The sequence below is a fragment of the Micromesistius poutassou genome (assembly GCF_964030765.1).
Source record: "Micromesistius poutassou genome assembly, chromosome: 16".
In the NCBI taxonomy this organism is placed as follows: domain Eukaryota; kingdom Metazoa; phylum Chordata; class Actinopteri; order Gadiformes; family Gadidae; genus Micromesistius; species Micromesistius poutassou.
In genome coordinates, this window is record NC_140286.1 from 1,330,231 (window position 1) to 1,343,194 (window position 12,964).

At 45.5% G+C, this 12,964-nt stretch overlaps 3 protein-coding genes across 3 annotated transcripts in view; 2 read left to right on the forward strand and 1 right to left on the reverse strand.

Moving 5' to 3' along the window:
* Positions 1-320: 320 nt before the first annotated feature.
* sugp1 (SURP and G patch domain containing 1) lies at positions 321-5,528 on the reverse strand. Its single transcript, XM_084481537.1, has 14 exons — positions 5,391-5,528; positions 4,872-5,043; positions 4,615-4,715; positions 4,230-4,475; positions 3,984-4,107; positions 3,658-3,758; positions 3,134-3,257; positions 2,668-3,035; positions 2,350-2,456; positions 1,832-2,009; positions 1,610-1,716; positions 1,161-1,306; positions 929-1,058; positions 321-798 (listed from the first exon to the last, which is right to left on the reverse strand). The coding sequence occupies exons 1-14, from the start codon at positions 5,407-5,409 to the stop codon at positions 772-774; spliced, it is 1,950 nt and encodes a 649-aa protein (XP_084337663.1). The 5' UTR covers positions 5,410-5,528; the 3' UTR covers positions 321-771.
* Positions 5,529-5,649: 121 nt separating this feature from the next.
* Positions 5,650-10,408, forward strand: rnf126 (ring finger protein 126). The gene is made up of 9 exons (XM_084481599.1): positions 5,650-5,768; positions 6,665-6,723; positions 6,857-6,920; positions 7,019-7,257; positions 9,067-9,135; positions 9,305-9,374; positions 9,587-9,680; positions 9,878-9,993; positions 10,126-10,408. The coding sequence occupies exons 1-9, from the start codon at positions 5,694-5,696 to the stop codon at positions 10,276-10,278; spliced, it is 939 nt and encodes a 312-aa protein (XP_084337725.1). The 5' UTR covers positions 5,650-5,693; the 3' UTR covers positions 10,279-10,408.
* A 2,237-nt stretch (positions 10,409-12,645) lies between these two features.
* LOC311361220 (uncharacterized protein) overlaps positions 12,646-12,964 on the forward strand; it is a gene marked incomplete at both ends in the record, with an annotated part of 1,197 nt that continues 878 nt past the window's right edge. Inside the window, one exon of the mRNA XM_084481421.1 lies at positions 12,646-12,964. This exon is cut by the window's right edge and continues 878 nt beyond it. Within this exon, the coding sequence (XP_084337547.1) occupies positions 12,646-12,964 (319 nt within the window).

Below are 12,964 nucleotides of genomic sequence, written 5' to 3' on the forward strand. Positions count from 1 at the left end.
TTTAGGAGTTTAGCAGACGTTTTTGATCTAAAGCACCTTGCAGTTAATTCAGATGAAATATGAATAAACTGAAAAGACTGAACTGAATAAAGAAGCAGGCAAGTGTCATGTCTTGCTCAAGGATGCCTACAGGTAGACTGAGTATAGTGGGAATCAAACCCAGTAGCCTGCATTTCAGCTTGGCGACAAACGCTCTAGTCACTAGTATATTTATCAATAACCAAGATTGGGATTGCATGCATGCATACTAAATCTATTAACATTTTCACATTGTAGGCCATACAATCATCAGCAACACATTTATTTTGAGTGAGTGAACTTTTATTACATTGTTTTATTGGAACATATGATGAAGAATAGAGGTGAAATTATCAACATCTGGTGATATTGAAGTAACAAAACACGAAAGGAGATTAAAAAATAAAAGGAGGGGCATCACATGAAATGGCTTGTGTAAATTATTTTGAATGAAGTATTCAAATGAGTCGAGCTTCATCACTTACAAATAGGTTCATCATTATGCAACAAACGAGGCCGTTCTCACTTTGACAGTTCTAGCACAAAATGGGAGATAACCAAAATTTATGTCCAGGCTAAGGTTTTAGTACTGCAAACTTAAAATGGATAAAATCGTAACTGTATTAAAGAGAACTTGGAGGAGAAACACCACACACACACACACACACACACACACACACACACACACACACACACACACACACACACACACACACACACACACACACACACACACACACACACACACACACCTCAGTAGTAGGGTCTACGAGGATTATTCTGTGGAGAGAAGAGAAATACATTATTATATAAAGTAAATCAATCTCAATGCAAATATGAAAACAACATGAAAAAGCTCAACTTAATTTTTTTTTAAATGAGTCAACAAAATAAACAGAATTGTAGTTACCAGTGGATTGGGTCTGAAACGATAAGCAAGCATCATCCTCTTTCTAAAGGCATCATATTCATCATCATTTCCCCTGAGCTCTGCGGGCCGGTCCACTCCAAATCCTGCTCCATCCACAGCCGTTTGTCCCCTAGAAGCCATTTTTTGTAAAGTTTGTTAATTATCTGAATTATCATAACATGTTAAATAGAGGGAATCACAGTGCCATGTGTTTGAAGAGCTTTGAACCCACCTGTGAACGGGCTGCTTAATGCCCTGTCCGTCAGAACCTAATCCGTCCCCTTCCTGCCATCCCATCTTCATCAACATTCGGAAACCAAGATTCTCCACGGTCAGCTTGAACTCCTTGTACTCGGAGTAATCTGGATCTCGGCCCTCCTGCAATTAATGGAGAGTGATGATGTGGAACTGCAATTTAGTCGTAATAAAATAGTATTGGGCCAGGGGTGGTATACTGGGCCATAAACCATAAGGGAACTGGTGATGTTTGTAGTTGACATGGGATGTGTTCTTCTCAGACATTTCTGTATCAGATAAGCTAGAGATTTGGTAGATGTACCCAACATGGCTCCCACCCCTTGAATGAACATTTTTTTGATTTACCTTAACAAGCCCACACTGGTGCCAAAAATAGGGTTAATAAAAATACTGCCGACGAGAGAAAGTTGGAGAGAAACTTGCCTTGAGTGCCTTGAAAGTCTCCATGAATTTCTCCAACTCCTCGGGTGGCAGGAAGTCACCGATAAAGTGTTTCCCTTTCCCCATGTCAGTCAGAGACTCGGCCCATTCTGGGGAAAAAATGTAAAAATAATTACCAAACCCTTGTCAACCCGCCGTGCGTTATCTTGGTGTCTTAGCGGGCTCTGAATGAACAGAGATACTGTGGTTGAAGGGCCGTCTTACCCCTCGTTTTCTCCATTTCCATCTGGCGGAGGCGATGTTCCCAGGTACCTTCCTGTTCGTCCACCTCCTCATCGCTGTCATACTCGTGCTGATGGTCTCTCAGAGCCTTTTCCCACATTATCTGCATCTCTGCCATTGCACGCTTGTGCTTCATTATCATTTCGTACATTTCTTGCATCTGTGAACCAAGTACAAGAACCCATCATACAGAGAGACATCAAGGCGGTCTGGGATTACGGATCAAAAGGGCCCTGAATGTTCAGATCTTTTTAATTGGCCGTACAAATATAGAGGAATTACAGACGGCTGCGGTGCATACATTTATAATTTTACAGTTACAATAGGCATGACAAATAAGAACCAACAGAACTGTGCAAGCGACAAAATGATGAGTGCAAAACAATTAATACAAAAGCAACCGTTTGTGTAGACATTCGCTTGTCGGACAGTGTTTTGAAATTCTGGTGGTGTAGTCCAACCATGTTTAATTAACAGACTGAAGTACAATTCTGTCATACCTCTTGCTGTTCCTTGATCTGCTTCTTCTGGTCCTCAGATAGTTCTGTCACTCCTACGAGCCCTAAAGGCTTCCCCTTCTTATAACCAAGCCCCTTCAGGTCTTGCACTGGAACATAAACACACACAGAAACCAGATTTGAGGTTCAAAATGATATTTGCACATGAAAAATAAATAAACAAATCGGTAAGGCTTAAGGCAATATCCGGTAGTTAATTGTCGTTTTGCATTACATTAAGTTAATAAACAGAATATTTGTCAAGAGTTTTTGCAGTGTAGAGTGTAGTTATAGATGTATATAAAATACATATTCCTGTACCAGAGAGTGAGGGCGTGTTAGGATCTGGAACGTCCACCTCCTGTTTGATGGCGCTGAGAGGAATGGGTAACTCCACTTTGTCGTCTTCAGACCCCCATCGACTCTTCCGCTTTCGTTTGACAGGTGGGGGCGAGGCCTCAGTTTTGGGGGTGAGCAGCGGAGAGTCCATTTGGCTGGGGACATAGGGGTAGCGAACTGGCGGCGGCGGCGGGGGGGCCACTGACAGAGGAGGGGCGGCCGGTCGCTGGACTACCGACTCGGGAACCTCCGGTGTCGCCGGAGAACTCCGCTCCACCTTCGACTGACGAAACTGCTCCACTTTCTCCTTGTAGAAGCGATGGGCTGGGCTTTGGTGGTCATATAAGAAACTGCAAAGAGGATGCGTAACGTATTATAAAACATAACACATGCAAGAAACCCCCCCCCCGCCCCCGAAAAAGGTTTTGAAATGTGGAAACGGACTCACCTGAAAGCAGGGTTGTCCCGGTTGTGCTCCGCAGCGATGGCTTCCACCTCGGGGCCACCCTCTGCCACATACTTTGCCAGCTTCACAGCCACCCGCTGGGTCTCCTCGTCCACTGGGGGGGAGACTTTAAGCAGCCTATCAGTACTGGGGCTCAACTCACACTCTACAACTGTACTGTGCTCAACTGGCCCTCACACACCACCAGTCTACAGCCAGTAGGGGATAAGAAGAGGAGGGAGGAGGAGGAGCAGGGAACATGGGTGGTGAATGGGGAACTGCACAGAGCCAAAGCTTTACTTCTGTGGTGTAACATAATGTAATGCCCTAGGGAGGCTCTTCTAGTGCATTACATGTTGTATACCATTACATCTAGTAGTGATGGTGATGTGTGATGGTGCATGATTGTGTGTTTGATTTCAGCTGAGAATCATCTGAAACCTTTCAAAATGCAAAGTGTGTAAATTGATGCTATAAACCACAATGTGAGTGCACACATGTACACAAAAGAACAACGTTCCACTTACCAGTAGGCGGTTTCATAATGGGTTTTGGCAAGTTCTTTCTGTATTCTGCGACTCTCTTTCTGTAGTAGAGATAGTCTCTGCTGTTCGTATCATATAAAAACCTAAGAAAGACAAAAAGTGACCACAAATTTGTTATGACCACTGGATCTAAAATATTCACAGATTTTAATGATTGGCAGGTAAAAATATTCCAGTAAAACAATTGGTCAGCATATTTTTTGCACTCTGGCATGTAAAAAGACTAAAATACTAAAAGGGGACTTTGGACCAATGATGTTAAAATATGGGAGTGCTTAAAAAAAAAAAAAAAAATCGATCAGACTTACGAAAAAACGGGATTGTCTCTGTAATCCTCCTTGGCTTTTCTCTCTAGCTCGGCACCTCCTTCTGCCACAAATGAAGCCATCTTGTCGAGAATGAGCCTGGTGTCTGGGTCCTCTGGGGGGGAGACTTTAAGCAGGCTATGAGTATCATTACCAGTTGCATGTGCATATCAAAGTGGCGTTCACAGGCTGCTGGGTGCCCCCTCCAAGCTGTGGTGGTTGTCATGAGTAAACCCTGCCTTGAATTACCTTTCATCTCCAGGAAGTTTGAGTCTTCCACCTCTTCTTCATCCTCGTCGCCATCTGGTGAACAGAATACACTAGGCCTCTGGCTGAGGACAGGGTTCTTCTTGGACTGGGAGTAGTTTTTGAATTGGTTGAGCATGCTGGTGATGCCAAGGCCGGGTCGTTTGCCAATGAGAATGCTTTTCTTCTGCTGTGAATTTGGTGATTCAGCCGGATTAGAAGCACCTTTGGTTTCACCGTTGTTGGAACCTGAAAAAACCAAAACATAATTATGTGTGGGAATTGCACACTGTCCATACACAAAATATGTTTGTGCTTTGGCTATTTCTACCAATATCAAGGTGTTGTTGCTTGTTGCATGGTGCAGGTCAAAGTGTATGGCACTAACCAGATGCGCTTGGTTTGTCCTTGTGCAACTTCATAAATTGCTGTAAGAAGCTTCCATCATTTACAAACTTGTTTGAGTTGGGCCCTTGGAAGCTAGGAAAACTGAAACAATCAGAAGGGATTAAACATGTTCTAGAGAATGCACTCATAATAAATAGGTTATTATCATAAATGCAATCGTATTGTCACTGTACTAAGGAAACAGTGAATTATAATGGAACAGTACTGGTAGGATAGTAAAAAACAAAATTGCGTTACCTTTGAGGCAGTGGCTTGCTCGGAGTTTGCACATTCTTCTTTGCCTGTTCTGCCATTTTGGCCTCAATCTCCCTCTTTTTCTGAGCTATAAGCTCCTCTTGTCGTATGATGTTCAAACTCATTTTGTTTTTCTGTGTTTTTACGGGCCTGTTCTTCCAGCCCCCACCGCGTCCTGCCAAACAATTGGGTACATTAATGAATACAATACAACTCACGTTTTAAGACGTCTACCCCTGCTCTGGTCCATGCACACACACAACTATAACACACATGAAGTCGTGTAACCAAGATATCTGTCGACACTGAAGAGACACGAAACGGCAACTATCCGAAACAGCATAATAAATGCGAATCACCCCCTGTGTTTATTTATAGTACACAAACATATACTACGTGTTCTAAAAAAACGAGCACATTAGGTAGCGGAGGAGTGCGAGTGTTGTAGCCGGGGCCAGCTAACATCGTAGCATTCAGCGTTTAATCCACACTGGTGCGCACACTTCAGCCCCCGTCTCCTACCTGCTTCGCCAGACTCCATGGTCTCAGCAGCTAAGGACGCGAAGCCACCGATTTAATCAACCTTCCCGAAGGCAACACCTAAATGTAGCTCACTGCTATCTCCAGGTGAACCTTTCCATCCCAAGAGTACAACAGTGGGCTCTCGCTTCCGGTTCCGGTTCCGCTAAAACCCCCCCCGCCCCTTCCTCCTCGTCGCGTAGTGTGTTGTTGTCCCTCACTGGTACCCGTCGCACCCCCTCCACATACACACACACACACATACACACACATACACATTCTCTGACACCACCAGCAGTGTCAGAAATGGCAGAAGCTCCCCCACGGCCCTGCCGGTTTTTTTGTCACCGGTGTTCATTAGAGATCAGTCCGCGTCTACCGGTAAGGTCCCCAGGGACAGTCTGTCTGTTAAACAAATGTTAAATCCATTAGAATAGCTGTGGTCCGTGATGTGTGATCTGTGGAGAGAGAGAGGTGTGTGTGTGTGTGTGTGTGTGTGTGTGTGTGTGTGTGTGTGTGTGTGTGTGTGTGTGTGTGTGTGTGTGTGTGTGTGTGTGTGTACACACACACCGACACGTCGCTGTTCTAACGCTAGCCCCGCTGGTTAGCCAATATCGACTATAATGGTGTTCCCCATTTGACTGCTTATTTAACGGGTTGTTATTTGAGTTGTATTAGCCCTGTTGAATGAGTGCATTTGTTATGTGTGTAACGATACATATGATTTACACCAGACCGCCGGGCAGTCACACTCTGATGCTCTGGTTAGGTGAATTAAGCAGGCTGTCCCATTATACCATGGCAGCTTATTCATAGGTGGGATCTTTGGGTAGAGGGATAATTCGCACTGCTATTTTATGTTTCATGTAGCAGAGAACTAGCTTTTCGTATAGCAACGTTATAGCGTATTTTGTATGGTACACGTCGCGTGATTTAATGTGTAGGGTCCACAAGAGCCTTCCTGCTTCAACCATTTACGGGAACCTTCTTGAATTTGACAGTGCCAGATCCTTTTATGCTTGCCGTGTATGACAATGTAGGGTCAAGGGGGGCGAATTTATTATAATTTCTTCACGTCGTCATTCACCATTGAACCACATACTGGGATTTTCTAACATAATTCAAAGCAAATTCTTTCAGAATACCTTCACGTCGTGACCGCACTTAAAATTGAGCAAGTATGAACATGAAGTTTGGATCAGTTTAGATCCTGAGCCTAATGGTATTTGTTATTTAGTTAGTTATTTGTGTGTAATGTTTCTGTATTTTCACTGTAGGACTACACCTGTCCACGTTGTGATTCTGGTTTTATTGAGGAACTTCTAGAGGATAGAAGGTAAAGTTTAAACTATCCTTGTGTCACATTTAACAGTGTATCAAATCCAACAAAGAAAATTAAGCAAATGTTTGTATGTATAATGGTTAGCAGAAGCTTTGATTTCCTCTTGCTACACCTTGCCTCCATATAGTGTCGAAAATGGGTCCACAACATCCACCACTTCCACCAGCGATCCAAACAGACCAACGTTTGAGGTTGGTGTGATTTCCCAACTGTGACAACAAACCCTTTCCAATTGTTTTCCCCCCACGTTGAGTTTAATACGATCCCTTCTGTCCCTCTATTTCATCAGAACACGGACCACCAGCACCTATTCACATTTCCTCCAGGCTATGGTCAGTTTGCCCTGGGAATATTTGATGATAACTTTGATCTTCGAGCAGGCCTGCCTACAGAGGACAACAGGGAAACAGAGCACTGGAGGGAAAGGGAGATGGCCTCGCGACAACGGTATAGTGCCCGGCAGCCACGGGGTCGTCACGTGCCTCGGCGGCAGGGGACGCGCCACGACGGAGTGCCTACTCTAGAGGGGTGAGAGACACCGACGTTCATGTTTCCTCTGGACCGCACCTACCTTCCGGCGGACCGCCGTTGAGGAGCGGGCATTCGCCACCCTCGGGTCCGACTCAGATTAAGACTAAATGGCATCGAAAGTAGAACCTTTTCACAGAGGCATCGTCGTAGGGCAAAGACGGGGGTTGCTGAATGCACAAATTATGGGTATGCACTTTTACACAGCACGGCCTGGGGAGTAAACTATAACACTACACACTAGTGAAGTTATAACACATGAACTGATGCCCATGTGCCCTGGTATTAGGAAGTAGCAGACTCGTATTAAGTGTGTGTCCTCCGAGGACACCTCTGTGAAAAGCGTTGACTCCTTTGCTGAAGTATGTAACCGTAGTGCAGGTTATGTACTGACTTCCGATCATTCTAGACATTCCCTCGGTGTGGTTTTTCAAGTCGGGGGTGGGGGGAGGGGGATTTATCTTTCTTCGGTTTCCCTCATTGGTTAGAAAATGTAAAGAATGTAATGAAAGAATGTAATGTAATATGCAGAATTTAACAAAAAAAAAAGCATGAGGAAGAATGTGAGGGCAGTGGGTCCTGAAGCAGGCCGTGTCCGTCCCCTGCCATGTGTGTGGGTTTCCAATGCCCCAATGTTTGAAGATTCCAGGCAGGTGCACAGGAAGCTCCAGGGGGGGGGGGTTCAGGTCCTCTGGGGGGGGGGGGGGGTCGCCGTTCACAGGCCAAGGCTGCTGCTTCTTGAGGGTGCAGCCAAGGCAACTCTTGGGTCATTGAAATTTGCCATTGAATGCCATCGTCATTTTTGACGATTAACCGTTAGCCTTTGTTGGAAGGCAATAGGGGTCAGGTCATAAGCACGCCGCCTTGATTAAGTAGGTTTTGGAAATGACAAAATAGACAGAGAAATTTGTATTCCAGAGAGTGAAAACATACAGCCAGTTAAACCATTACATTCTAGTTATTGTATGGGTTTATTAGTTGTTTTTTTCACTAAGCTCTTTACATTCGGTTTGGTCCCTGATGCTTGTTATTCGATGGAAGAGAAGGCTATCTTTATGGCGTCATCAAAGCAAAAACACTAATTGAGCTATGACCTATGGCGGCTTAATGCAATTTCCCCAGGAGCCTGCCACCCCATGTGACTTCCATGGCAGTGCTTTGGACAGATATTGGTACATTATGATTGACATTGTGTCTGGGGGCACATTGATCTCTGCTGTCCTCTCGGTGCTTCCGCGTCTTCCATCACGCAGTGTTTATGCCCCATACCACCACACCACCACGGCTGGGATTAGTCACTCACGCTCATTGTGACTGCAGTGACACATTGGTGGGATTCTTTGAGGCGATGTGTGCAGCTGTGTGGTGGTGGTGGTGGTATGTGCAGGGGAGGGGGAGGGGGGGGGGGGGGGACCTCTCTGTACACGGTCGCTTATGTTTCTGCTTGGCCTTGACCTGTTTACGGCAAGACGGGAAACGTCCTCGGAATTCACGTAAAGTTGTATGTTGATCTTATGGGTTTTTTAAACATACAAACCAATTATTTCATTAGGTAATTGTGTATGACAATCGAGTTATCCCCCTCCCACACCCACCTTCTATCCCCCCCCCCCCCCCGAAACAGCCTTCTACTTGTCATAGGGTTTAAGTCTGTAAAGAAAAACGAATAACAATAATTATATATATATTGCATGATTTCCCTTCAGAGTAATGTCAACTGTAATAGAATGGAATACTCTATTACCAAGCCAAAGTAGAGTATTCCATGTTAAGCTGGCTCCCTAACGATTTATATATTTTCTCATGCAGAATTATTCAGCAGCTAGTAAACGGAATCATTGCACCCACGGCAATGACAAACATTGGAGTGGGACCATGGTATGTAAGAACCACTAAGCTTTCAACTACCCATGTCATGTCACTCCTCATTGCAAAACCGGTGCACGTGCCAGTGTTACGACCCCTCGATGTTGACTAAATGATGTACTGGTCGTTTCGCCAGATGTTCCACATTTTGCTGACCTCTCTGTTTCTTGTTCTCGCGTAGGGGAATGCTGCATTCCAATCCGATGGACTACGCCTGGGGTGCTAACGGGCTTGATGCTATTATTACACAGGTACGTCGGAGGAAGGAAAGAGTGTCCTTTACACTTCAGTGAAGAACTGCACAGCGTTGTGCAGGCCTTTTAGTGTCCTTTGGGGCACATTGCCACGGAGAAGGTTTATCTTGCACAATAGGGCACTTTATATCTTTTACCTCACAGCAGATGGGTGATTACGTCATTGATGGTTATTAGTTTGACCTTTTTTTGTGTCCCTTTTTTTTTAGTTACTGAACCAGTTTGAAAACACTGGTCCACCTCCTGCTGATAGAGAGAGGATCAAGGGTTTACCCACCGTCAGAGTCACGGCGGAGCATGTGGGTGAGTCGTCTTGATTCATGACACGCGCATGCCAAATCTTTCAAATGACTAATGCAGTTTCAAACCCATGTTGTGACCCATTCAGATAGCACTCAACAGCTATAAAGTCTACACCTTTTTTGGAATAACAGATGACGTACAATTTGCTTGTTCTGTGCTTTTGATTTCTTATCTTTCTTTTCTTATTACTTTTCCAGGTGCGGGTTTAGAATGTCCAGTGTGCAAAGAAGACTACAGTGTCGGGGAGAACGTTAGGCAACTTCCATGCAATCATTTGTTCCACAATGACTGTATTATACCATGGCTAGAACAGGTACCGGTCTACAGGACTGCATGCCAAAATGCCACCACTACATCTGGCATTCAAACACCCTTTTTGTATTTCAAACCGACGAATTAGACCTTTTCATTTATTTCCCGTGCGTTTCCGTTTCTCTCCCGCCAGCACGACACGTGTCCTGTATGCAGAAAGAGTCTCAGTGGACAAAACACGGCCACAGACCCCCCGGGTCTATCGGGGATGAACTTCTCCCCTTCGTCCTCCTCCTCCTCCTCCTCCAGCTCGCCCAACAACGAGAACGCCACCAGCCACTCGTAGGACCTCGCGCCGCTCCCCGCCTCCACGTTGCGTCCCCCACCGCCCGCCCAAGACGGACGCTATGGACGCAGGAACCACCCACCTCTTCTTGGCTGAGGGTTCTTCAGACAGTTTGTTGTCGCTCCGTGATAGTTTGGGCTGATGGGGGGGGGCTGATGGGGGGCGGGGCTGATGGGGGGCGGGGCTGATGGTGGGCGGGGCTGAAAGGACGGACACAGCCCAATATGGACTTTTCTTTTATGACTGCATCCATCTTTTCTTTACTTTTCCCTTCTCTCTGAGAAGTTTACTGCGATTGGTCGCCGAAGCAGCGGCCGTGCCATGTGCATTTGCTGCTTCTGTTGCTAAGGAGTTTGGGGAAGAGGTGGGGTCGGGACCCTGGGTGAGGCAGATCCCGCCTACACCGTCACCTACTGTGAATTGAAGATGTTGAGGATGACGATGATGATTTTGGAGGTTTGCTGAAACGTTGGTGGGACATTCTATATTTAATAAAAAGGTTGCCGTTCCGATAATGCATTTTGAAGATGTGTACATACATTTTTATTTCTTAGATGGTAAATGGACCAGCATTGTATCCTACCAAATCTTATGTGAAACAATAATGGAGTGAGTTGACTTTTATTTCATTCATTTGCACCTTTTTTTTTTCTAATTTTGCACAACATTTTAATCCATTTCAAAGAAAGTGGATTTTAACCGAACAAAACCAGTTCCGCTGGGAGGTTTTTTTTTAACGCTTTTTTCACATTATTTTCTTCAATAGGGATATTGTTTTAGCGTACCTTGGCAGGGTAAATAACCCAACACCTCTTCACAAACAACAGGTTGTCCAGTAAGCAGTCTTAAGGGAGCAAAGGGCCAGACAGGAACAGGCCAAGTGTGTATCCCATACCGTGTATTTGATTTGATTTGATTTAACATCCAATGGCAACATTGAAAAAAAAAAACAATTTCAACTTGTTTTGTAAATGAACAATAAAAAACTACAAGCAACAATTATGAGATTTACTGATGGCAATGCATACCTACATATTTAGTTATTGTCTGGTTAAGAGGGCAAAAAGCACACGCTACGATGGAGGATAGGATATTCTACCTTCCAGTAATCACACTCATCTCTTATTCACACGTCGTACGTCGTACGTCGTGTCCTGTGATTCTTCAATATTGACTTTTTACATAATCAAATAGGCCCTAGAAATTGATGGGAAAACCAATTACTAAATTGATTATTGTTCAAAATGCTCATTGTGTGTGTGTGTGTGTGTGTGTGTGTGTATCTGTGAGAGACACTGCTCATATGGGTTGAATCTAAAACTCCAGTTTGATTCCTTGTCATGTGTGTACCTTAACGAGCACTCCTTTTTCAGGAAAATTACCACGCGCATCATAGCAGAATCCCAAATGACATAGTCGGCTACTGCTGCAGTTGTTGAAGAAGGGGGTGGGGTGGGGGGAGGACGGTATGGGAAATGGAGGGAGGGAGGGAGGGCTAGAGGGAAATTGACGTGACACGCCAGGATTTCCTATCAAAGTCAAAGGATGAAACCTGCTGCAGGAAGACTGCAGTTTGGAAACATTTTCCCACAGGGTTGGAATGGTAATCGTTTAGGAAATGAAACGTGAAACTGAAAATTGTATTTTAGTGACATTATTAACATCACATGTGCTAACCCTTTCTCATCACTGAGGATGCTGTCGTCCCTTCTTAAAATTTTAACATTCATGTGGCCCTCTTTGTGGACATTAATAAGGTCATGTGTTTGTAATGGACCGGTTTCTACGTTTGTTCATGTTAACGATTGGGTGAGGAACCCATTACCCCGCAAACCTGAACAACCGACTGCATTGGCCAGGGTTCGAGCTAAAAACGACTTCCTAACTCACGTTCACTTTTAGGCTGGTGGCAGAGGGACCAATTTGACCACTAGAGGGCGCCAGACACTGGCTGACTTCCCAGAGAGGATGTCATTGAAGGCACCCTCTAAATGTATGACATCATATGTTCTTCCATCAATACTTTCTATCGACCCTGATCAGAGCCAATTAAAGGCCTCGTTTCGTATTGTTTACGATAGATCACCCTCCGATGCTGTTAGGTTACGTAACTAACCCAAGAACCCCGCAAACTCCGTGACCCTGTTGAAAGTGAAGACGCAATAGTTTGCAAAGAAGTCACGTCTGCTTTTCACTCTCACCTCTCTCTCTCTCCCCCCACCCCTCCTCTCTTTGTCACTCTCTCGCCTCTCACTCCATCTCTCTTATTCTTTCCCTCGCACACCTCCAGGTCCCTTCTCTACGCCTCGAATCGCGGTAAAGACAATCGGCTGAATTTGGCATGTTTCACCGGTTCCGGCTTCGACCATGAAGAAGAAGGCATCGGAGGGCGGTGGATATAACCACATCAACGCGGCCACCGCCACCACCTCCAGATGCACGCGGAGACGAAGCAGCAGCAAGAATTGCCTCGAGTTGGTGGCGGCCGGTGCCGGTAGCCAGGGCGCACTGTCGGTCAGGCAGTCCGGGGTGGCGAACAGCGCCGTCATGGACGAGACGGAGGACGGGGAGGAAGAGTCCAAGTTTCAGCATCCGCGACTGCGCCGTGCCGGGGGGAGTGGCGGCGGAGGCGCTGGAGGAGGAGGAGGAGGAGGAGGCGGCGGCGGCGGCAGCATCAGAATGAAGA

Excerpts from the sequence above, each read along its gene's own strand:
- sugp1 (XM_084481537.1), bottom strand. Across the intron at positions 4,716-4,871 it reads AGCAAGCCACTGCCTCAAAG|TTTTCCTAGCTTCCAAGGGC; the intron begins GTAACGCAATTT and ends TGATTGTTTCAG. Across the intron at positions 3,759-3,983 it reads AGAGACAATCCCGTTTTTTC|GTTTTTATATGATACGAACA; the intron begins GTAAGTCTGATC and ends TGTCTTTCTTAG.
- rnf126 (XM_084481599.1), top strand. The coding sequence starts at position 5,694 with ATGGCAGAAGCTCCCCCACGGCCCTGCCGGTTTTTTTGTCACCGGTGT. Across the intron at positions 6,724-6,856 it reads GAACTTCTAGAGGATAGAAG|TGTCGAAAATGGGTCCACAA; the intron begins GTAAAGTTTAAA and ends GCCTCCATATAG. Across the intron at positions 7,258-9,066 it reads GGAGTGCCTACTCTAGAGGG|AATTATTCAGCAGCTAGTAA; the intron begins GTGAGAGACACC and ends TTTCTCATGCAG.